This window comes from Bombus vosnesenskii, unplaced genomic scaffold (genome assembly GCF_011952255.1).
Source record: "Bombus vosnesenskii isolate JDL3184/JDL3185 unplaced genomic scaffold, Bvos_JDL3184-5_v1.1 scf7180000016264, whole genome shotgun sequence".
Classification (NCBI taxonomy): Eukaryota; Metazoa; Arthropoda; class Insecta; order Hymenoptera; family Apidae; genus Bombus; species Bombus vosnesenskii.
The window spans coordinates 222,518-247,061 of record NW_022884333.1 but is presented as its reverse complement, the minus strand read 5'-3'; the positions used below and the strand labels follow the sequence as shown (position 1 = coordinate 247,061).

General features: G+C 32.6%; 1 protein-coding gene across 8 annotated transcripts; it reads left to right on the top strand.

Annotated features, from left to right (window-relative positions):
- The first annotated feature begins 198 nt into the window (after positions 1–198).
- On the top strand, positions 199–24,311 carry LOC117242177 (probable serine/threonine-protein kinase samkC). Of its 8 annotated transcripts, none has more exons than XM_033508643.1 (8): positions 208–307; positions 3,673–3,728; positions 7,424–7,579; positions 10,222–10,322; positions 15,408–15,487; positions 18,123–18,407; positions 19,388–19,498; positions 23,221–24,311. In XM_033508643.1, exons 3-8 carry the CDS (start codon positions 7,455–7,457, stop codon positions 23,497–23,499), a joined length of 981 nt encoding a protein of 326 aa, XP_033364534.1. In that variant the 5' UTR covers positions 208–307; positions 3,673–3,728; positions 7,424–7,454; the 3' UTR covers positions 23,500–24,311. The 8 variants fall into 8 exon arrangements, with proteins under 8 accessions (XP_033364540.1, XP_033364534.1, XP_033364535.1 ...); XM_033508645.1 differs by lacking the exon at positions 208–307 and adding an exon at positions 315–408 and having other exon boundaries at positions 19,391–19,498; XM_033508641.1 differs by lacking the exon at positions 208–307 and adding an exon at positions 315–408.
- Positions 24,312–24,544: the final 233 nt, after the last annotated feature.

Genomic DNA, 24,544 nt, shown 5'->3' with positions numbered 1-24,544 from the left:
TCATATAACATCGAATATATTAAACAAATTACACGAAGAAAATATTATCAGGAGATACATGTGCGCCATTTCAAAAGAAGATCGTCCTTATCCATGCGTTTGATTGCAACAGTAAGTAACAAAGTCTGTTGGAGAATGGTCAACAATTTCGAAAAAAGAGAATTTCAGGAAACGCAAAACAGTTTCCTACGTTTGCCAGGAGCGTTGTCGGTGTTGAATGTTAAGAGATTGGTGGAGAACGGGGGTCGAAAATAACTAACAAGTCAAAAGAGGAAAGGAGAACGATTCGACGGCTCTTCCGAGAGGTAGGGGGTGGTTCTCGCTGGTTCTCTGATGCTTTCGCTTTTCCGAGTCCAGTGTGTTTCGCCACCCAAGAAACCCGCGTGCCTTGCGTTCGAACGCGAAGGTAGGTGCTCGTCGCTGTGATTGTCACGCTTCGCATTTTCGTCCTGTAAACTCAGAAATTTCGTGACCCAGGAGATGATTTATTTCACGAGCGAAACAGAGAAGCAAAAGTTTATCTTGGATTCTTCGAAAAATCGAAATACGTACCTACGAACGGATCGTGTTGAAGCAGTATAGAAAACCGAGGAGTTTTTAATTTTGATTAATTTTCTCTTCAGTTTTGATTTCAATCAATTTTTTAATAATAGTACGTGGTACTTTATAGAGAAAGAAATACACGTGGTATAGGTTTGAAGTTTATCGCGTTTCGACGTACGAACTTGTCATAACATACACGCGTCAAGGTTTATTACAATTTACAACTTACAAAATAACGTATGATATGTGTTACTATCTGAAAATTTTCGGCGATGACGGGAACGAATGAGAATTCACGTGCCCGCATATTTTACGCTAAGCAATATTATCTGACATTGAGGAGCGTATAAATTACAAACGATATTCGTACTAGGATAAAACTATATCGTATATTTTATCTGTTTTACTGAAAGAATAAAGTATTCTATTTTATTTATTTTGTTTTTCCTAATAACTTTTCACGTTTATCATAAAAACATCAAAAAACTCCCGTTTATTTTATTATCGGACGATTCGTTTATCGTACAATTTAAGGAATATTCAAATATTTGCTTGAAACGTGAAACGATAAGAAACATATTCCGCCTGCGCCATTAACTTATCTACGTTTTGCTATCTTTTTCTCTATACTACATGGCGAATGAACAAAAATTTGTTTTGCTTCCGCCTTGTGCTTTATTTCCTTGAGAATGCCATGTACCTTAACAGAGCTTCAGATTTGCTATAAAAGGAAAAGTCGACGTCGATAACATGTGATTACGAAATCGATCGAATATATTGTAAATATCAACAATTGTGTATCTAGTAATTGATTTTTCAAGCGGTCGTTGGTAACATTCGTTCCAAATGATTATTATCGACTACGACATTAGCGATGTTATCCGTATTAAACGGTAGACTCAGAACCGAGAAACGTTTTGTCTGCTCCTTTATCAATATTAAATCTCGAAATATGTACCTACTTACAATTGCCTCTAGGAAATATAACCTTTACATTGCTATCGCTTTCGTTCTTCCGAGATCTAAATAAAACAACCAGAATTCACGTATGTACTTTATTTACGATATGTACTTACTCACAATTTCTTCTAAGAGACATAATCATTACATTGCTATTACTTTCATTCGTTTAAAGTCTAAACAAAAGAATCAGAGTTCAAGTATGTATTTTATTTGAAAATGAAATTTCAATGTTTGTCAATTTCATTGTTTCGAATTTTGAAGAATACCGTTTGAGATTTGAAAAAGTTCGTTGCAACATGAAAACGTAGCCAAAAGTTTTTACAGGCAGGACATTGTTTTACAGTTAGCGCTAAAATAGATAACACGAACATATAAGTAACTACACAAGTCACACGGTTGTTTAGAAAACAAGGGCAAAGTCCCAGTTTGTTTCGAACATTTTTGGTCACATTGCCAGGCTACGTAAGATACTGGGAAGTATCTATATACTTATACACATATATATAAAAAAAGTACACGATCAAACATTTTTAGACGTGAAACTATGTATCTGCAAGGTTTTTTGGAAAACTGGCACGATTTGTTACTGCCCGACGCGGCGTGACGATCGAAATCGAATCTTCACCAGCAGGCTGCAATACAAGCATCGTCTAAATACCAACGAACGAGCTTGGAATAGATATCAGTTATGTAAAGGGAACGTAGTGTGGATTGTACGTGTCTCGAAAAACAGCGTTCGTTACAGATTTCCGAGACTAATTGTCGCCGAATCTTTCGAAAGGCTTGGCCGGCTTTCCGGTATCCGGTAGCGGCTATCGAATCCCCAATTCCGCTGTAATCTAATACAAGAAGTACCATTGGATGCTCCGGGTCACGAAGTGGAAAGAGGGAGATGTAGAGATTTTGCGGACGATGCAGATATATTCGGAGGAATTTCGTAGCAAAAATAACTACGGTAGACTACCGGTGGCTGCTCACTAGTGACGCGTCAAAGAGAATTTGAAACTTTCGTAAGATAAACGTGAGCTTTGCTCGTGTTTATTTTGCTCTTTGCTCTTCGTTTTTTAATTCTTCGCTGTTTTCGTCCGAGTTTCCGGTCATTAGCGACGATATAGGTATAACCGAGTTCCAAACTGACATGAAGATTCAACTAATAGAATACGAGGTTCTTCCATTCTGACAGATTCGAGTCATCGGCTTTTGTGTATTACTGAAATTTACCTATTCATTTCATTTCTAAATGTTAGATCGAACCGTCCAAGATTTTATCCTAATACAGGTGGTTTAAATTATGTTCTATTCCTTTTTGTGTAACTTGGACGCACAAATTATATTCTTTTCTTTCTTCTTTAATAAAAAAATATATTAAATACGTTTGGAAGTAGATTAATATTTTTTTATTATTATGTAATCGGGTTTTTTCGTTATTTTACGTGTATGCGTGCATGCATGCATGCATGCGTACGTGTGTGTATTGTATTGTATAATACATTTCAAACTTGTTCTTTTCATTTTCACTATTAGTTACACTAGTTATTGATTCTTCATTCGTATTCCACTTATTTTCTTCCACTTATTATTCCATTTATTATCATATTAGATTGTGACAACACAACTTAAAGTTTTCAAAATAATTATTGCATTTGAGAGGTTTTATAAATGAGAAATTATACACATGTACAATAACTAGAAATATGAAAATTTTTATAGGATGATAAATTTTACTTTAATCGTAAGGGCAATCCAATACTTCAACTTCTAGAATGAATGCAATACAAAGGGCAAAATAATTTTTCGTTTTAATTTAAATGTATCTTTTGTCTTTCATTTTTTTCAAGTAATTTTTACTTTAAAGACGGAACCAGTATATAAGTAAGATTTGAAAATAATTCCTCCGCCATTAAATATTTCAATGTGATATTATGGCAAATTTAATGGATATTTAAATGTAAAAATTAAAATGGATATTGTACAATGCTGTTATCGAGGAATCACAAATACATATGAAATATATGTGTGAATATATATTAAACATTGTGAAAAAGTAATGAATTTTAAAGATATTATTATAAATATCAATTATACCAATACATTTTATACTTATTGTATCCTTTTTTTATTTTTTTTGTTACTGTTTCTGCTATAACAAAATAACTATTATAAACATTAACCACGCATCAGGGTAGCTGCTATTACATCCCTCACAAGTGGTTGTGTACACGGTAAACAAGACGTTTCTATTTCTAAAAGTCATATACATATGCCAGTGAACTCGAAGTATACGTGGCGAATTGCGGAGGAAATCAGTGCTATAACATAGCGAGTCAGAAGACGAAGATGTCCAATGACTACCACTTGCTCAGATTTCGCGGTTCTGACTGTCTCTCTTTCCGCACGATGACGATACACCCCTGTATATTTCTTGGCATGAATTTTCCAACAACGATCACCTCTGGTTTGGATATCGAATATCCAAACACTCAGCGAACGATCCCGAATCATCGTGCTGCGTGCGACCTACTTTGTTGCGAAGTTGTTTGTATAATACTTGGTTACAATATGCGTTCAGTTCGACGATGAATCATCGTTGGCTACTGATATTTATGTTACGAGATCTATGGTCTATTCGATTTCATTCTTCTAATTATTCGCGTGCCAATCCAGGGTAATGTATCGTTGAATCGAGATCAGTAGGCACGTAATTAATTACTGACATAATTTCGGCCAACAACAACGGCAAACTGCGCGAGAGATTCGTTGAATTTACTAAATTAGCCACAGATGTTAAATTAATGTTCGATTAACAGAATGATTTAATCGAAATCTCGTGTTGGTTTGCCAAACGATAATTATACAAATGACCCGCGCATTCTGCCTAATTTGACCTACATATGTAAGCAATTTACGAAGGATACTGTAATACGCAGATTCGTGAATATCGTTCGAGCGACAATTTTAAGGTAAATAGATAGCGTGACTAGTAGCCATATCATAGATGTTAATTATGCCTATTTTTACTTACAAATAGTTACGTGCACATTTCTTTATGAAGGTCAATATTTGCGCATTTTACAAGTCGTGTAGCGTTATTCAAAGAAACGGGCTTTGTGTTATATTTCTGTACTTTTAACAAGACAGACTGAAATAGGTAAACGAATAATTGTAGCATAAATTAAAGAATAATTTGTAATTATTGTTACAATACTACGTCAAATATTAATTCTTTGGAATATATTCAAACTGATTAAATATGGCCTAAATATTACAAGAAACGGCTATGATATATTTTACGTGTATCTTATTCTTCTTTTTTTTATTATTTTCTTTCCAATAAATATATTTTCCTAGCTGTGTGTTAAAGTGAGCAACTATGCGTCGCTCGGACCTTTGAGAGGATAAATATTTTGAACTTTGGGGTTGTACAGTTGAATCTCTCTTTGAGAAGTTAAATCTTCGTAAAATTATTTTTTTAATATTCATATTTTTCTTCAAATTCTCACTTGTTTAACACTCACTTTACACATTCATTTCCCCAACATCTTTTCTAGGCTACCGAAGAATATTCAATAATATTAACATTTCATCCACGAATTTCGATGATTTTTTAATATATTGCCAGAGGCATGATTCTGAACATCTTTTTCTTATACATGTAACCTGCGGTCGAGCTTACTTTCAGAGATATTCACAAAGAACTGTCGGTACCAATATAGTGGAGTTTACCTATAGGCAACTTTTTGTAGACAACATTGTAAGTACCAAACATCAGATTTTTTAGATGCGAGAAGAAGCTCCTCTGACTAAAGATTATTTTCAAAATTTAATTTGTTTTGACTATTGTAGGATCTTGTGTAAAATAGTTCAAATTAAACATTTTCTTTTTCTTTGCACTAATGTAATCGAAATTCATCAGTAGAAGAATGTGTAAAAAAGCCTGTATGTTCTACTTTTTAGTTATAGAGAAAAATGAATGTATCATTCATTTAAATTTCAATATACTGAATCCTATTTGTCCCTAAATAATTTGTATAGAAAAAAATATATTTTTTCAAGATCTTTTTATTTTTATTATAAAAGTATATTTTATAATGTTAGTTTATAATGTAATAAAAGAACTGAAAAATAATTATTACAATATAAATTAATATAATATAAATATAATATAAATATTATTGTATTAATTATAAAATTGGTGATATTTAGTGTCCATGTGTTCCAGCATGTCTATTGTTTAACTTATATCGTTTCATACAGAGGCGATGTTGAACATACCAGTGGCATCACCTTTATTTACAATCTTTATTTACATCCAATTATTTACAAATGGAAGTTGCTTTTAAAATCTGTGTTATAATGTTCCCATTGGCATGTAACACATTATATATACGATAAAAAGCAACATGTTTGTATTTTTGCATTTACATTGTTGTCTACAAAAAATCTTCAATTGTTCGTCCGTCACAGCGTACGCGCTTAATAATGCTGCTTCATGACGGCCGAATAATGTAACGCCCAACCTAAATCTAATTCTTATCCTTTGTTTATAGCTTTTGTATATAGGTTTTGGTTAGGTATCAGTTGCTGTGAAGGGGCCGTCAACCAATGCTAACGCGTATGCTGTAATATATATAGTGATACCGACAATTTTTTGCGAATATTTCGGAAACTAAGGCCGAGCGGCGGTTATATGTATAGACAAAAGTTGTTCAAAATGTTGATTTCCGCAACATATCTAAAAATCATTGAAATCGGTGAGGTGGATGAGGTACTAATAGTTACCGGATATGTATATTGTTCATGTCAAATTTGATACGGATATGTTTACCGATATAGAACCCTTTACAGAATATGTGTGCGTGTGTGTGTGCGTGTGTGTGCGTGCGTGCGTGCGCGCGCGCGCGCGCGTGTGTGTATATATATATATATATTATATAAATATTTTCACTTTTATGTACATACGGTAAGTTACAAAGTATTGGTACACCCTTTATAACAGAAGAACTTTTTTTAAAATTAAACTAAACGATTTGAGTTTTTTTGAGAGGCTAGAAAAATTAGTCCACTAGATGATGTGTAAAAGAAATATTGAGAAGATTGAAATTGGAAGAATGGCGACGAAAGTAGAAAAGGTCGCCTTGTATAACTTTTTTGTGAATCTACAGTGAAAATTTCAAAAGTACATTTTGTAAATTTATGTTAGTTATTCATATTGAGAATTGTATCGAAATTGGTCGATGCAAAAACAAGCTAAATTTATCACAGTAATAAGCTGAAAGTTCCAAAAAACTGCGATTTTTACCATTTTTAACCATTCGTAGCTTATACCAGTGTTAACTAATTTCGATAAAATTTTCAACATGTATATGACTGATATAAATATTCAAAATGTGTTGTTTAAATTTTTATTACAACATTTGTATAAGGAGACCTTTACTGTCTTCATTGTTATTCCTACCAATTTCAATTTCCTCAACATTTCTTTTACACATCATCTAGTGAACTAATTTCTGTAACCTCTCCAAAAATTTCAAGCAGTTTGGTCCTATTTTTAAAAAGTTATTCTGTTTTAGAGTGTAGGAATATTTTTGTGACTGACTATACATATATAGATACATGGTATGCTCTCTCTATATATATGTACATATATATATATACTCTGTAGTCTATATACATATAATACAACATTACAAATGTTTAAAATATTTTCGAGGCACACAAAATTGTTAAAACTTAAATATTTAATATTATATCAACTATAGAAAATCTATAAAATTATTACACGTGAGTTATTTCTTATTAGCAAAATTCATAATCAAATGAAAATAACGATAACAGTAGATATAAATATCTACTTTCTCTTCAAATTTTAGTTTTATATAACTTTTTACGTAACTTTTGTCTTTTTGTTATTTTTCAGAATTAAAAGGTGATTGCGCAAAAGCACAAGCATGTCTGCGCAGAGGGCAATGTTCGTGAACAAACAATTCAACTCTCCTATCAATTTGTATTCACCTCAAGCAATACAGGAAACTTTGGATAGGCAAACTCAAGTTCTAGCTAATGGTGCAGTTGGGTAAGTCGATTTTTCTATATTCAAGGTTGATAAGTTTAACAATACAAATTGTGCCACCACTTATCATTTGTGTCGAAATCCGATATGCGGTGTAACTTTTGAAAATATCTTCTGTTTTCTGTTCTACGTTACACATGCCAAAAAGTAATTTACGTGGTTTTGGTTATATAACTATTAATAGAGAGAAAAAGCAATCCAATTTCAATTTCAGTATGTATAATCCATAATATACATTTCTCAGAAACAACTATACAACCATACACTTCAATAGTATATTTTCTCACACACTACATAATACACTTATAAAGTAGTACACAATTTATTTAATTATCTTACTTATAATATATAATTCGTCTTAACTAAATATTATGTAATACGAAAGTGTAGATACTTCCGTTTTCATGGCACATTTTACATATTTTCCGAGTTATTTTACGAGTAAAAACTTTATTTTATTCGTTGTAAATTCTCCAAATACTAAAAAATAATTGTACTGCTGATTCACAATGCTATAAGCATGCAGTAATGGAAAGAAACGCGTTGAACAATATCGACAAAAATAATTCTTCCCTCACCGAGTCACTTAGATCGCTGAAATAGAAAATCACACGTTACTTCGATAAAAACCTATAATTAGTTCATCCTTTCTTTATCTTTACAACTTTTCATAATATGTGCACAATATGTCGTTACCATTTTTATTTAATTTCTTCTTCTTCGGCACATTATTTTCGTCGAAATTTTTGTTTCGATTTATGCAATCTGTAGAATTTCTAGAATTCCAAGAATTTATTCAAGTTTAAAATGGTCCCATAGTGTAAACTAGCAAACTAATTTAGCAAAGTAATTATAACAAATAAATAATGAACAATATATAAAAACTGATTAATCAGAACGTCAATCTGTATTACATAAAAAGCCAGCCAACAATTTGTGCATTTAACGTTTAACCAACCGATTCTAATTCAAATTGGCAATTTCGTGGCGCACGTCAGAATCCGGAAGTGTCTCGAAAGATGAATAGTTAAACACGTTGAGAAGATGAGAAGACAGAGGATTCATTGGCACCGCGACCACCTTGCGTCGATCAAGATAGACTGCACCTGGTCCACGTGTGTCGTTTGACGGATTCATATCGATCCTCCCGTCAACTTGTGGCTGCTGACCGGTTGCAAGTCGATGAATCAGCCTTCTCGCCGTCATTGGCGAGTCGACCGTTATTTTCAGAAGACCGAATCACACCGAGTTAGAAATAAACCCCTCTCGAATCCTATAGCCGTTGCGCAAAGTTCGCGAACGCTGTCGTACTTGACTTAGTTTCGCGTTTGGTGGCCTCGGTGTGCATGGTACACCACCGGTTTTCTCGTGCGACTTACGACTTGTCTTCTGTATCGTCAACCCTTTCCTTGTGATCAACATGCTCGCCCAAAGCAGGTGATTCTAGCTGCGTCTATTCTTTGTCATATAATTGTGTCGAAACAAATAGGAAGGATAAGTTTGGTTCGATTTGAAGGAATTGGTCGAATTAACTGTGAGAAAGAATTATAAATATCGTAAGGTTAATCTCGATTCTTTTCTTCAATTGTATCGTGTGCTTGTTTCTTTTAATCTTTAATACGTAAATGTGAGCCTTTTCGCTACATAACTATCACTACACTTCGTGTGTTTTACTTTAATTTAGTTTTACTTTACTTCACTTTAATTTAGAACGTTTGGAATTTTTCCGAATTTGCTTAAAGGCTTCACTCATTAAAAAATGCGCCGAACATAAAAGTCCTAATTTACTATACTTTAAGGGTACTGCGTTCTAAGTACGTTCACTTAGAACGTAAGAAGAGTTAAGTATTTTTAGGAAGAAGATTAGAATATAAAGAAAAGATTCAAGGCTTGCCAAAAGTGCAAATAAGGGAAGGTATGGCAATAATGTATGTTCAGTGTCGAGGATATTATATTTTATCGTACAGCCGTTAGTCAAAGTTTCAGGTGAAAATTTAAACTTAACTTAACTCCGACCCATCTCTCTTGTCAATTCGACACACTTTTCCGGTAGAAGATTATACTATTCTGCCATTTATAGAACAATCTTTCGGTACCTTTGACCTGCGGATGAAATCTGATACCTCTGAAGGAGAAATGGTGTAAGTGCGTGTGAACGACAAAAAGCAAAATTAATTATTTATCTTCTCGTTTCATTCACATTCTGTCAATCTGATACACGAGGAACACATTAAGTCGCGAAAATGGGGGACAAATGAAGATTAAAAAATAAAATAAAGGTTATCAATAGAGATTGTGTTAGATTCTTTACGCTTTTGTCTGTATGATGAAATTTATATACATATTCTTATTAATTTAATAACAATATCCTTCTTAGATAACGTTATATAGGACAGTTCAAAATAAATATACTTTTACTAAATATTGAATCCACAAATTGCGATAGCAAATAATAAAGATGAACTTACTAATTTGAGCATACAATGTTCCACTTATTCAGATATAAAGAGTTATATTTTATGACAGTTCCATTTGTACTTCGCTTGTTAAAGTTATTTTTACTATGTAATATAAATAGAAAGTTTACCTGATATTTATTGGTGGATAATTTGAATAATAAATATGAACTTTAATGAATTTTTCAGGATCGATTTCAATCAACTCGCCAAACCAGCGAATTTACAAAACAGTGCGGTCCTGCGAATGCTTGAAGAGGAAGAAGCAAGGCAACGAGGTGGTCAACCCAGTAAGTAAATAAAGATTATCCTAGTTGCTTCCGAGAAGTCGTTTCTTGCTACTAAATCAGCGTCTTTTCAATGTAACGTTATCTCTAGAATATGACAGATAATATGTACGTGTATGTATATTGTACATAGTCTGGTAAATGACGTCACGTGATCATGTAAAATGTAAATGATCTCGTATAGAACGTCCTCTATTACTTCTAACTCTAGAAAAACGTCTATTATTTGCCATTTTTTAGTACATTGAACTTTCTCGAGACGAAGTTAGAGTAGGTTATAAAGTAACTTATACAGGGTGTTTCCGAAATCATGGTACAAGCAGTCGGGTGATGATTCCACTTTCAAAAATAAGTCGGAAAAGAAGGATAATATTTTTTCGTTTAAGGTTTCGTTTTTGAGAAAAATAAGTTTGAAGATACGTCAGGCGTCCGTGTACCAATTGTAAGTTTCGAGGTCTTTCCGTTCCTGTTGATATCTATGAACATGAATAATGTCACAATTTGCTTCTTATCATTACTGTTATTTTATTTTCACAGTGTCTGTACTGGAAATGATTTTATAAATAAGGATAAGGATATTACTCTTTAAAAATCGTTTTATTAACGTAACAAGTGTTCAAAACGTCAACCGCTCCATGCATAGCTCTGCCCGTCTAAGTTATCATCGATACGAGCAGAAAGAAAAGTCGGATAACTCGAAACTTATAATTACCACACGGGCAGCTGACTGATCTCCAAACTAATTTCTCTCGAAAACGAAGGCTCATTATATTCGCCTCCATTCTTCTTTTTCGACTTATTTTTGCATGCAGAATCACCATCCCACTGCTTGTACTATGATTTCAGAGACATTCTGTATATTAAATTTATTTTACAAACGATTTCAAATTGTTAAAAATATCGCTTATAGTTACAATCATAAGCGTACGGTATATTAGAAACTCAGTTCCCCAAGTGTTTTTCAATAGAATGCAAATAGTCATTAATCACTTTGTAAATTCGTCGATTAGTTTCTCAGAATTTGCACATCACTGTAACGAATGATTTTATGTTCAACATAAAATAGAAGTGTTATTCTCCTCGTTTCAAGTATCTGGCTAAATGTCAAACTGCACATGCAAATAGATATTTCTTCTTTCGTTGACAAACTTGAATATTTTGTCAACTGATACCATAATAATTAACAATCATACAATTGTATGTGCTTTCTCAATGTATCAATCTATACGTTTACATACATACATACATGTAATGTAATTTAATATAATTCATTTCTAAGAAACGACTTCTGACCAATGTACATAGAAAAAATAACATATGCATTGTATAAAGGGAATTAATCGAAAGATTTCAGCCACCGAAGCACCAAGTCGCGCATTAACCCAAATGAAGAAGACTAACAAGAAGCGAATCTTATGCTGCAACTGCTAATCATAAACCAGGGAGACTAACATCACTTTCAGCCAGTTTAACGTATCTACGGAGAGGTGAACACTAACAATGTCACTTGCACGACAAAACTTTGATCGGTCCTTTCTTAATCCTTAACTGCTATTAACAGATTCTCAAGTATTCTAGAAACCTAGAAACATCTTATTATGAATATTGTCATAAATATATTTTCAAGTAATACATGACATTACGTGGCGAACTGGAAATCACAATGATGTACTTATGTAATTCAAAATTCTGAGAATTTGAATTTAATCATACGTTTCAATTCTTAAAAGTGTTACACTTTCAGTTTCATAGTCGATTACGTTATAATTTTACTTTCTGCTATGACATATTTTCATGTTTTGGAAATATGAGTGTTGATAATGAGTTTGTGAGCTTCTTATAATATAATAAATTAGAATATTATTTTATACAAAAAAAATTGTGAATTGGCTTATACTACCATTTTTCTCAAATAATCAAATATCTTAGTAATCCCAAATTATATAATACATACACACAGATGTATATATTGTAGTTTAAAGTGTAATTTTATAATTTTAATTCCTTATTGATATATGTTACAATTTCACTAAAGAGTTAATACATTTCCATTTTATCATAGCAGTTAAGTGTTAAGTTCTGCTTGTTATCCTTGCTTGGTGATCTTTGGCCTCTTTGCTTTTGTTGTTCGTCATTGATTAAAAATAGTCTGTTTCATGAGCAGTGATAGTAAGTATGATTACAAATATTGGTCTTCCTTTTCTCTGATGGCTTTGTCACCTGCTTTTTTCACAAGCCGCAAATAATCATCTTGTTGCTTGAAATTTGCTGATTTGGTAGTTTTTTGGTAATTAGATAATCGTGTCATTATTACTTACCTACAATTCAGTTATTTTCTACAGTTTCTATTGCTTGTAATTATAAATGTTCATTCTTCCTTTGTAGGATAATAGAAACATGCATTATATTATACTTGTTTGGTGAAAAATAAGTACATCAACCATCGAAAACAATTTATGTAGGAAATTATTACATCTAGACATTATTGCAAAAATGTATTGATAAAGTTATAATTATTTTTACCTATAATTAAAGTCAGAGTTCCTTTGCTACTGATAATCTTGGCTGCCATTTAATTGGTGTATAAAATGTTAAAATCCTCAAAGCTAACTTGGGCTATCCTCAAAGCTATCTCTATCTATGTCTATCTTGTCTCTAATTAAAATAAGTTAATGAAAAAGCAAGAGTCATTTGTTGAACAGTGATCCTTCTGGAATTCGTAACATCTTCTCATTCGTGTTAATATCAATCCCCCACTTACTGGCTAGTTACCAAGAATCCTCTAAAATCGGTGACTAAAGCGATCTACAATAATGAAAGGTACAGGTGACTTGGAGGTAGCGTCAGTTGTTGGCGAGTATCCGTTTTGGCAAAGTCGTATCCATCTTCTTCTTCTACTACTTCTTCCCTGTAGCTGAGTGAACTTTTTTGTAGAAAGACGTGTGAAACAACGGTACGTTTTACGGAGAATATTTCAAATTGCCGGCTGCCAGTGAAAGTTTGACGTGTGTATACCCGACGTGTGTGTATGATTTGTAATACTGTTTCGTATGTGACATGCAATTTTCATGATTTTATTGTGCCAGGAATTTACCGTGTTGTAAACTGTGACTTGTGGAGTGTCTATTGAATACGAGGAAATTACGTTTTATAATATAACATTTTATAATATATTACATGCATATAAGTAATTATACTCCAGATTATTTTTTTTTTTTTTTAGGAAAAGAATTGGCGTTTGTTATTAACAAAAGCGTGTTTTGTGAAACTGTATTAAAACCGTGTATACGACGGTATTCGCTTCATAAAATTACGTGGAAGGTCGAAGATTCTGCGAATTAATGGAATATAGGCAATGTTGCTTCAAGTGTGATTAAATAAACAGATATCTTATATATTTGAAATGCGATAGCGAACACCTGTCAAGACCAGTAACGAGACAAATTTTTGACTAACATAAGTTTAGGAGTATATAGTTGATTTTCTTTCATAAAATCTCAGTGAAGATTGTGTCACTATCGGAATAATACATCCAAACATTTAATCAATAGGAATTATTTCGCGAGAAATATTTAACGATTTTATAAGCAATCTACCAATACAGTAATACTGACAAAATAATTTCAAAATAGAAACTTGAATATGTTTTTTTCGTGCCGAGCACCTGTTGAAGTCTTAAATTATTTAGATTTATATCGGAGTAAATTAGTAAGAAATTCGTTTCTATTTCTACAAAATTATTTTTGTATCCATGGTCTCGCGTTGATATCCAATATTCAAAGCTCCAAAACCAAAGAACCTAAAAATACAGCAAGGCTGGGCCGAAATTGTGAAAATTCTTCAGCAATAATCGCGTAAATATAAACTTGGCCAGTACCACGTTGCGGTGAATAATAATCCGTTTTATTGACGTAATAACGACTCTTTTCCACGCTTCTTTTTTATTAAACACGGAGAATGAAATTTGATCCAACGTTCCCAGCCAAATGCGTCGATACACTTGTTAAGTATGAGATACGATGACAAGTAATGACGATGATTTGTACAAAAACTTGGGCAAACTTATACAAGCTTGTACATTTTATTTGCTTCAAATATCTAAATTTCTGGAGAATAATGAAATTTTAGTATAACAGGATAGTAAAATGAAATTTTAAATATCTACATTTCTGAAGAATATTGAGAAGTAGAATGAAATTTTTGTAGATGTTAACATGTATTTTATAAATACATGAACATTTGCATACGTCATGGCTTAAAATTAGTTAACACACAACATGATGCATCAGTGCACATGCCTTCTCGGTCAAGTCACCTTGTATAAATTACAAATAAGCTTTTGTCAACTTCCCAATAGCTTTTCCTAGATGTAAATATGATGCATTTATACATCGGTTACAATTACACAATGCCTTCTATAATACATATTTCAATTTCGAATCAGGCATTTCGTCATTACTATCCGAACTCAAATAAAGAATTAATTTAAACTTATTTACACAAATCTAATTATTATACAAATATAATACATACTGATCTTAATGATTATATAGCGTAAATTTCGGTATTTATATACATATATATTCATTTATGAACTATATATATAAAGTATATATATATTTGGTAAATGAGCATAACAAATTCCAATCTTGAGAAATAGTTAACAGATTATAGTGAATATATATAGTGAATATGAACAACAATAAACAATATAATAATTTTAATAAACGTTCCTTTAAGTTCTAAATCGAAAATTGATTTTCCTATAGCGTTTAGTATTTGTCCATTTGCTGAATAGAAATTTGATAGTGAATTTTCATAAACTTTTCACTTGCTCCTTTTCTTTTTAGGACATTCCATTGGTAAAGATACTTTTCACGTTAAATACAAATAAGTTACACATATTGTAAACTAAATGTAAATACACTGTTTTCTTGTTACAAGTATTCCACAATGTACAACTGTGTAATTAATATAAACAAATCGCCACATGTACATGTATTTTTTATAAATTAATGTAAATAGGTAAAGATAACAGATACATTTTTCAACTCGTATCATAATAAAAGTTATTTAAATTATTTGCAGGACTTAAGCGCGTAGCTTGGCCTCCACCTCCAGAAGATCAGGATTTGGATTTCGTGGAGCAAGGACCCGTACAAGCGAAGGTAAATTTCACTATTTGTAAGAACCTTGTCGAAACTATACGTATGCTTAATAATGACACTGAATAGAGCAACTAGCGTTAGATACCAGCGACTAGTGTGTTTCTATAGAATAAATTAGTGATACTACCGAACCATAGTTCTAGAACTTTGTACGTACTCTACGATCTACAACTTTAGAACACGATTCTGTAACTGCAATGACTTAGATATTTATCGTAACGGAAAACGATAGACTCCTGCATCTTTGCCCGAAATACATGTGATTTTTGTCTCATTTTTTACCCGCATCGTCGTTGCTTGCCCGTGCATCTGTTATGCGTGCATCAAAGGTTCCACATTTTATGTTTCTCCTCTCTTTTTCTTAACGAATGTGAACTGTTTCTTCCATGCTTGCTGTTACACAGTAAACCTCCGCCCAGATTAGTCAAGTTACCTAAACTCAAACAGCTTGTAGTGGCTAGGAAAACTATTGCCACACATCTATTGCATCAATATGTATATGCATTAATTAATTAAAAAAAATAAATAAATAATTGTAATATTTAATTCTAGTAATTTCGTGTCATCTAGTTAATGGCACTTTAGTACGACTATAAAAATTTCGTACTGTGAGAATGAAATATAGGATTTGAGAAAAAGGTACATTTTGTAGCCACTGTAAATTTGAATAAATTGAAATCTCTTCATCAGCGTGAAACTTTCGTTCACTTAACGTAAAGTGCACTTACTACGGTTAAAGAAACATTATTCAAAACACCTCATTTCAAGTAATTTGAAACATTTTACTCGTGTGAATTACTTCTGTTATTTTATTTTCGCTTGGAACATATACAGTACTTTCATGTTTCAAATGGTTCAAAAGTTAATTGCTAAGTAACATCTACTTCTTTTCAACTTTACACTCGATCACACTTTAGTTAAACGTATGATTTAGAATGGTCCAACTATGTACTTATGCACGATAGTATACAATATCTCTCTGCTATGTTTATAATCATAATTGATAATTGACATTATAACTACATACCTTCTTTTTATTTTCCACCAAGTATTTGAAATTACTTTTGAAAATAGATTGCTTCAACTCAAATGCCCTGAATTCAAGTAACTTGACTAATTTGGACGAGGCTTAAAGGTGAGATTTCCTATAAATGTTAAACGTTTGCGTATGAATTTTGGACACAGCAAACCAATCACAATACACTTAGATGGCACAAGGAAGATTTTCCTGTAACGTAAAAACATATGATTCGTTATCCAATCGTTTTGTAAAATATAACTTTCAAATCTACAGTTTAAATACGCCAAAGTTCGTTGTTTCAAAAAGCTATAACACTTTTATCTTTATTGCAGACATTAAACAGCCATATGATAAAAATAAGCAATAAAAGACACGATAATCAACTTTTTTTAGTGGATTATAATATTTCAATTACAGAACAAACGACCGATACGAGATCAATTTTAGTGCCATTTTAGAACCAATGCAAAAGCGGCAAAATAGATAAAAGCGATACAAATACTGATACAGGAAACAGAAATTTCGTTTCCTTGTCTCATGACAGATCTTTAGCCAGTTGGTTGGAATATATTCCAAGTTTGTTACTGCGTGCTGTCGCAAGAGTCAGTAGACTGAAGAGAACGAAGCCATACGAGATACTGGAACGAAAAATAAGGAAATGGAGTGGAAACATTATTGAGTGTTATCCGTACGCATACGATATCCACATTATCAAATTTGCTGGTTGACTCGGCAAAGCCAGTTGCAAACGTAATATAGATATTTAAAAAAGAATTTTACGACTGTTATTCAAGTTAAAAAAAGGCTACGTATTGTTTTAACATTTGGCTGTGAAATGCATTATGGAAATGGAAATACGTTAAATCTCCGATGAAAATTTTACAATTTTATTGTTTTATCTTATAATTGTATCTTATAATTACAAGATTCGATTTCATTGAGGATTACCAACATATTTGATCTTCTGTATTACTTTAGTTACTATAACGATACTTGTAATGTTTTAGATACTTTAGAATCCTACAGTAGCAGCATTAATATGTAATTCGAAATATCGAATTACAAAAATGAAATCGAATTAAAAAAATTCTTATATCGAAATCCATATCGTCGCTGTCCTCAAAGCTTTTTCTCTAAATCGATGATATACATTATTTTATAAATTAGCAAATAATTAATTTTATAAATCAATAAGTTAAAATTTATAATCCAAGTTATACTTTACTTTGGAAAGAATTGGATAAAGAGTTATATTCAGTGTTTTATAAAGTGGGAAATTTTGTGAAAGAAGTTTATATAGGAAATCTCAGTGTAGTCAGTTTATTTGCGACTTTGTGCACGTGTCCCGACGACTGTAATACACGTTACGTCTGCAGATCATATCCATAGTATTAATACAAAATGTAAATGCATTTGACGACGCGGTTGACTACACCATCATGGATATCGAGGCGGATATCCCGAGACTATTTCTCCAAAGAAACATGCCTCAGTAACGCGCTCGAAACAATTCGAAAGGATGATTAGAGCCGGGCGAGCAAATTCACCGTTCGATGCCTAGATTGGCGATACCTACAAAAGCCTCTGTTTTCCCTTTTATTTTCCCTCCGAAAGACTCGTGGAATCGGTGATCTCGCCTCGTACCAGAGCAGTCCCTCGTCAGGTTCATCACCCCAGCCGCCTTCGACGATCGCTCGTTCGTCGACTCGAAGCGCCGTTCCATCGTCTCCGTCGCCCGTTAGTCCTGGTGGAACACTGCGACAACCGTCACACTTTCAACCTCAGTCAGCGCCAAAGGGTTGGCGACCGGTAACACCACCGGCTACTTCTCCCATCTCGCAACAACCGATACAGCCGAATTGGTACAATCAGCAACAGCAACAAGATCATCGTGCTCAGGTAAGTGGTCAAAGCATAGGTGTCGGCTTCCCTTACATTGTGCAAGCAGTGCGTTGGAATTATTTGAAGAGCGAAGAATTGTATTTTATCGTAGGAATTATCGAAGAAATTATTGTTGGAAAGCGAAAGGGCAAGTAGAAAGTGACGAGTTCAGTTAGTAATTAGTTTCGATTTCAGAAATAAGGACTATTGGATTTAGTAAGAGCAAATGATAAAAATCTGGAAATATTCTATTTCTTCTCGTATAATGTTTTAACTGTATAGAACTGTAATATGCATTTTCGATTGATACGATCTATGTTCCACTTGTTTTATAGTATCTAGATATAATATTTAAGCTACATCCGATTACACATTTTGTAGCATTTTTATTACTATTTTTTGCGAGCATATTTTGCCTGATTTCGCCTGCTTTAAAATGGACAATTGTTTATTTTCCATTGATGCGTTATCATAATATTCAACGTTTTCAACAATAAATATAGGTGATAATACAGATAGAAAGATTGTGAATTGTGGAAATAATGGTGTTTGTGAAAAATTCTTTTGCCTCCATAAATGATTAGATATTATTTTAAATTCAAAATTAAAACTAGTTGAGCAATCACAGAAATGAGAGGTGGCATACTTTTTAAAGAAAATTAGAGAAAGAAGAATAAAATTCAAAATATTCTTAATTTCTCTCGTCAACTTAATTACGTATAAATTTATAAAATTTTGTTTAAAGTCGACACCTATGTACAGGTGAAAAGTTCAACAGGTGGATCGCTTCGCAGAAGACGTGTACGATAACAAGGAGATTACTGTAATTTCCGAGTGTTTTATGTGTACCTTCCTCCACTGTTCTGGAAACAAGCGTGTAGTCAACGGCTGTTATAATACGAGATGTATCTCCTTTGGATACTCGATACGTTCGAAAAATCTATTGCATCGCGATCATAGAATTTATAAGATTAATCTGATCGTGTTGTTAATTACAGCAGCATCCTCAAGATTATAGTTCACCACGATTGGCACAAACTCACGCTCCTGCTGTTTTTGAAGCACCACCGTCCACAATCACACTTCGTCCGGAGCCTCCAATCTCACAGGTAATACTTTTAATTAAGATATTTCCAATTAACTCCTTGTACATTCGTATATACGTACATTTTGTACGTTTAAACTGCTATTATAAACAGAAAATTGTATTAGTCGAGACTCCTTCTCGGCGATCAGTTGTCGTGTACAGGAATGGATTATATGTAACACATACGATATTTTGCTGAACTTAGAAAGAGACAGCGCGAGTGAAAGAGAAAGAGATGCGAAAGTCGACTTGATGAAAAGAAACACATCGGTTAGACAATGTTGATGCAACAACGGAATTTTTTCATTTTCAATCTTTATTGAATAAAACTTTTACCAATGTGATCGAGAGGTTTTTCTGATTAAAACATGACCAAACACGAAATGATTTGGAGCATATTTGTCTATTTAGTTACATTAACTTATTTTCTTCCGTCCATTAAATATACTTATAAATGTGACTAAAACTATACCACGTTTGATCTCATTTTAATCAGAAAAATCTCACAAATACATTAGCAACAATTTCATTTTGAAAAAATCAAAAATAAAAAAGTTTCGTCATTGTCTCATGGATAATTTGTATTTTTTCATGGACGATTGAATTCAGATCAGATTACACTACTCAGCCTTCGAGCTTTACAGTGTACCAACGGTAACCTTAAATTCCCTTAAGGAGATCTTCTCCCAGTAGTAGAAAATATTGTAATAATATCGATAATAACGGATATGTACAGTAGTGGATGAAAGTTTAAGACGTCTATCTTTTTATGAATTATGGCGCTATACTATAAATAATGAATAACCAATAGTTCGCAACTGTCCGCTATTAAATTCTACTCTAATATAACACCATTTCCAAGTGTATTGTTCATACTTATACTGCCCAGTGCTTATGTGCCTGAGCAGAAGCAATTCCCAGTTTCCGATTTTTACGACTGAGTATTGGATTCGTCCGAAACTTCTCCGAGGCCGAAATCATGAAGATAACCCCGAACGGTTCTTATAAAAATATTCAGATCATTTGTAGAGTAGACTTCTTTTTAAAAATCAGTAGCAGTTCGAAAATAATCCTTTTCGGATAAGCGGTGGATGCAGTGGTTCATCTTTGCTGTAGTTTTTTGGTTCATCGTAATAGCATCCATTTTTTGCTAATTGTATAACTACTATGCCTGCTTATGACCTGTCTCAGATGTTCCAATAATATTTGCTGTATTTCTACAAATATCTTTTTCTTCTTGCGTAGTAATGTAACCATTTTTCTATCTCCTGAGCGTAGATTGCTTTACCCACGGTTTTCATTTAAATTTAGAAATTGTTATTTTAAATTTAGTATCTCAAGTTAAATAGACTTATTATCGTTCGATTAATTCGAAGCACCGCTGTGTTTGAATTAATTAATTAAAGTTCACAGTAAATACAGCATGGAATCGTTTCATATTCATCCTCTCAAGCACATATTGTTCATGTTTTCAAAGTCTCGTCGTCGTTCGTAGACGACGTGTGAGTGCATATGTAATAGCAAGGACAACTTCGAACTGTTGGTTATGTAGCATCTATAATATAGTGCGATAATCTATCAGAAAAGTAGTCATCTTAAAATTTGTCTGCCATGTATTTTGTTACCATGTATGGTATATTTATACGTATGGGTATTTAAAACTTAGATATATTTATTTATGTGAAATAGAGATTTTTTATTTCGAATAACGAAAGCAAATAAAATAAAATAAAGAAAGAAACGAAAGAAAGAGAAAGAAAGAACAAAATAAAATTGGGTATTTCATCCACGCACATTCCTTATATTAGATACATTCTAGTTATAACGCTATAATTTGCGGAAATAGTATGAAATAATATAGAACGCCTGGCATGAGTTCAATCCTGAAATATGTACTACTCTCACGATTTTCGAGGAATCGTTTATAAAGTTTACAATCTTCGGTTCCTCCGTTATAATTCACTTGCGAAAAAATAGTTCTAATAAATCTGACAAATGTTTCAAATATTTCGAATCTTGTATGTACAAGAGACATGAATTATGTGCGCAAATTTTTCTATCTCTTCCAATCGCAATTTTGAAAAATTATTTAGATCGTAAATACGTTATTTAATTGTACGTAAAATTCTCAAGATAGTAATGATCCTGTGTAAATTATCTTGGGAAAATTATCAAAATTGCTTTTTGATAAAAAAATTTACATTTGTTTTAAAGACATTAATCTGTAAAGGCTTTAACTCTTCCAATCTTTAGATTATAGGGGAAATCTTTTTTATTAATTTGTCCAGAGATTCACCTGATCTTAAATAAACAACTTATACGGTTCCAAAAACAAGCTACATTAACTTCGAAAAATGAAACGGAATGATCCTTGGCCAGTTTGAATCGCTTTCATGGACATATATGTCTGTAATAATAGTAAGCAATTTGGTCAATATCTCTGATCTTTTTAAGCTTCGATATGCTAAGAAGGGCTATCTAAATAAGCAAAATATCACAAAAAAAAGTGTTACAAACAGTTGTACGTATGTACTTCTAATTTTACTTTCGAACTAAATCTAACCCTAATCCAAAAAATTTCTCAACAAGCAAAACTGGGTTGTATTAACAGTAGTATTAATCCAGTACTTCACTGTTTCATCTTACTGACATCCAATGAATTTATTCTTTGAAGTGATTAAGTAGTGAAATGCTGGTTGGCCGTCGCAGGGCGACTGCCACTAATCCAATCCAACTTAAAAGCTAAGGCCGAGCGGGAGAAAACTTTTCATTGACAAGTTTACCGATTTAGCCCTGGTAGGCGAATCGCAAAATAACGAAATTATCTGGGGTTTTTGCTAAATTGAGGTTAGGTTTAGATTCACTTCTAAAGTAAAATTAAGAGTATTGTGATATTTCACTCATTTAAATATCCTTTTCTACTATATTAAATGAGTAAGATGTGATTAACTTCCCAGTATAATTTCTTAATGCCATAAACCTACCAGGTTTACCTTTACATGCACTTACTTTAAAAATAGGCACACCGATAATGTTATTAGACATGTTAGACAATGTTAGAGACATTAATCCTCCAAAATTATGTGATGATACCCATCTACAAGTCAATATTTTAAGAGATTATGTCATTGAGGCAACTATTTACTTTGGATTGCACTTTTATTATTGATTGGTGTAGTGCAGGCGAAAAAGTCGTTATTCCTAGAATACCTATAATCCCCTCAGATTTATCGTTACAATTTAAACGTCCCCAAGTTTCTATCAGAGTTTGCTTTGCAATGAGAGACTTAACTCCAATCGCAGAGTTAAACTCTGAAAGTAGCTGACGTTGATCTGCGGAATCCGTACTCGCATAGTCAATTATACATAACATATTCACACGTGAATTCCAACTACAGTCTTTACCTACTAGCGCCTAATGGTGAAACTGAAAATATTGTTTATGAGAAGGCTCTCATCTAAAAGAAGACTCACATTCTTTGGTAGAGATATGTCCACAAGAGGTAGCGCAAACAGTTCTCACGCATGAACATTTTAAATGTGTTTATTTACTATACTTTAGATACATTAAAAGTTAAAAGCATCATTATCGACTATATTAAATGCTGGTCTCAGCTTGAAAAACATATCATGCAAATCATGTAATCCACGTATGTAGCCTCGTATATAACCTAGATTAGAAATTATAGCATTAGTGGCCTAAGCTGTATCCTGATATTTATAAATAACGAAATATTATTTCAGGCACCAGCGCCAGTTTACCAAGCACAACCTGCCGCGACAAAGGCTCCAGTAAGCGGAAACATGAGAGGAGACTTGAAGTGGCCGCCAGCATCGGTGAGAGCTCAAACGGAAGCCGAAAACAGAGCTAGGATGGAATTAGCGAAAGGTCCTGCTGTTAGACCTCGCAGAGTGCACAAGGACTATAGCGGATTTTTCGCTCAACACGCTTTGAACAGTACCTATCCTGGTTATCGAGCCCCGCCAGGCACTCAATACTTCACCCCTTCTTATCATAATTAGCAAATTTATTCAAGAGATGTTTACTTTTCTCGTAATATCATCCTGAGCTCGATTTTTCACGACATTTGTAAAAACCGCAATTTCGAGATCAAATATTTGAAAATCTGAAATACTACAAATTTTTAAATTACAAACGGAAAGAACATTAACGTATATATTTCGGTTCAAATTTCTTTATATATATATATATATATAATATGTATATAGGACTTAGGACTGTACACGCATGACAAAATGCGTGTTCCGCTCTTCCAGTTCTTAGTCCAAATTAGTACTTTCACGAGATACACAAGTTACTTTTTCCAGGTTCTTGAAACGCTTCCTGTTCGCATTTTGAATTTTAACATAAATATTTTTGTATACATTGAGACTGATGCAACACTTGCTTTTTCTCGCCTCGACTCTCATTTGCGCGTAAAAATTAAAACAATAGTTTAGCTTTAAAAACATATCCTTTTTACGTAATAAATATAAATAAACATCGACATATAAGTGAAAGTTAATTTTTTTGACGGAACAACGTATATCTCGTGAAAGAATCACAATTAATTCAAATATGTGTTCCGATGGAATATTGCTACCATAATGAAAAATGTCGATTAATGCAGATTTTTCAACGACTAACGAATATCTATGTTCGAATAAACATCGAATAAAATACGACAAATTTTTATGAATAAATCATTAATATCGAATATCGAATATCAAAAAAGTTAAAAAAAATTGACCATGTGTCTATTGACTAATTAACAAAACTTTTTAATAATGTAATATATTGATGTGTATAAATAAAAGATATTTACAGATTTAACTATTAAACTTTTGTCTTTTTAAAAACATTTATTTCACGATACAATTTGAATATAACGCAATAGTTTTCTTTATGAATAATCATACAAAATATGTTTATTTATTAACATTATGTATAAATTGTCTCATATGATTTATAGAATAATGTCCAATTCTAGAATGAATCATATTTCTATTTATTACCTTCTTATTAAAAAAGAAGCAAATAAGTTACTTAAATAAATGTCAATGATCA

Excerpts from the sequence above, each read along its gene's own strand:
- LOC117242177 (XM_033508643.1), top strand. The coding sequence starts at position 7,455 with ATGTCTGCGCAGAGGGCAATGTTCGTGAACAAACAATTCAACTCTCCT. Across the intron at positions 18,408-19,387 it reads AACAAGATCATCGTGCTCAG|CAGCATCCTCAAGATTATAG; the intron begins GTAAGTGGTCAA and ends TGTTAATTACAG. Across the intron at positions 19,499-23,220 it reads CGGAGCCTCCAATCTCACAG|GCACCAGCGCCAGTTTACCA; the intron begins GTAATACTTTTA and ends ATATTATTTCAG.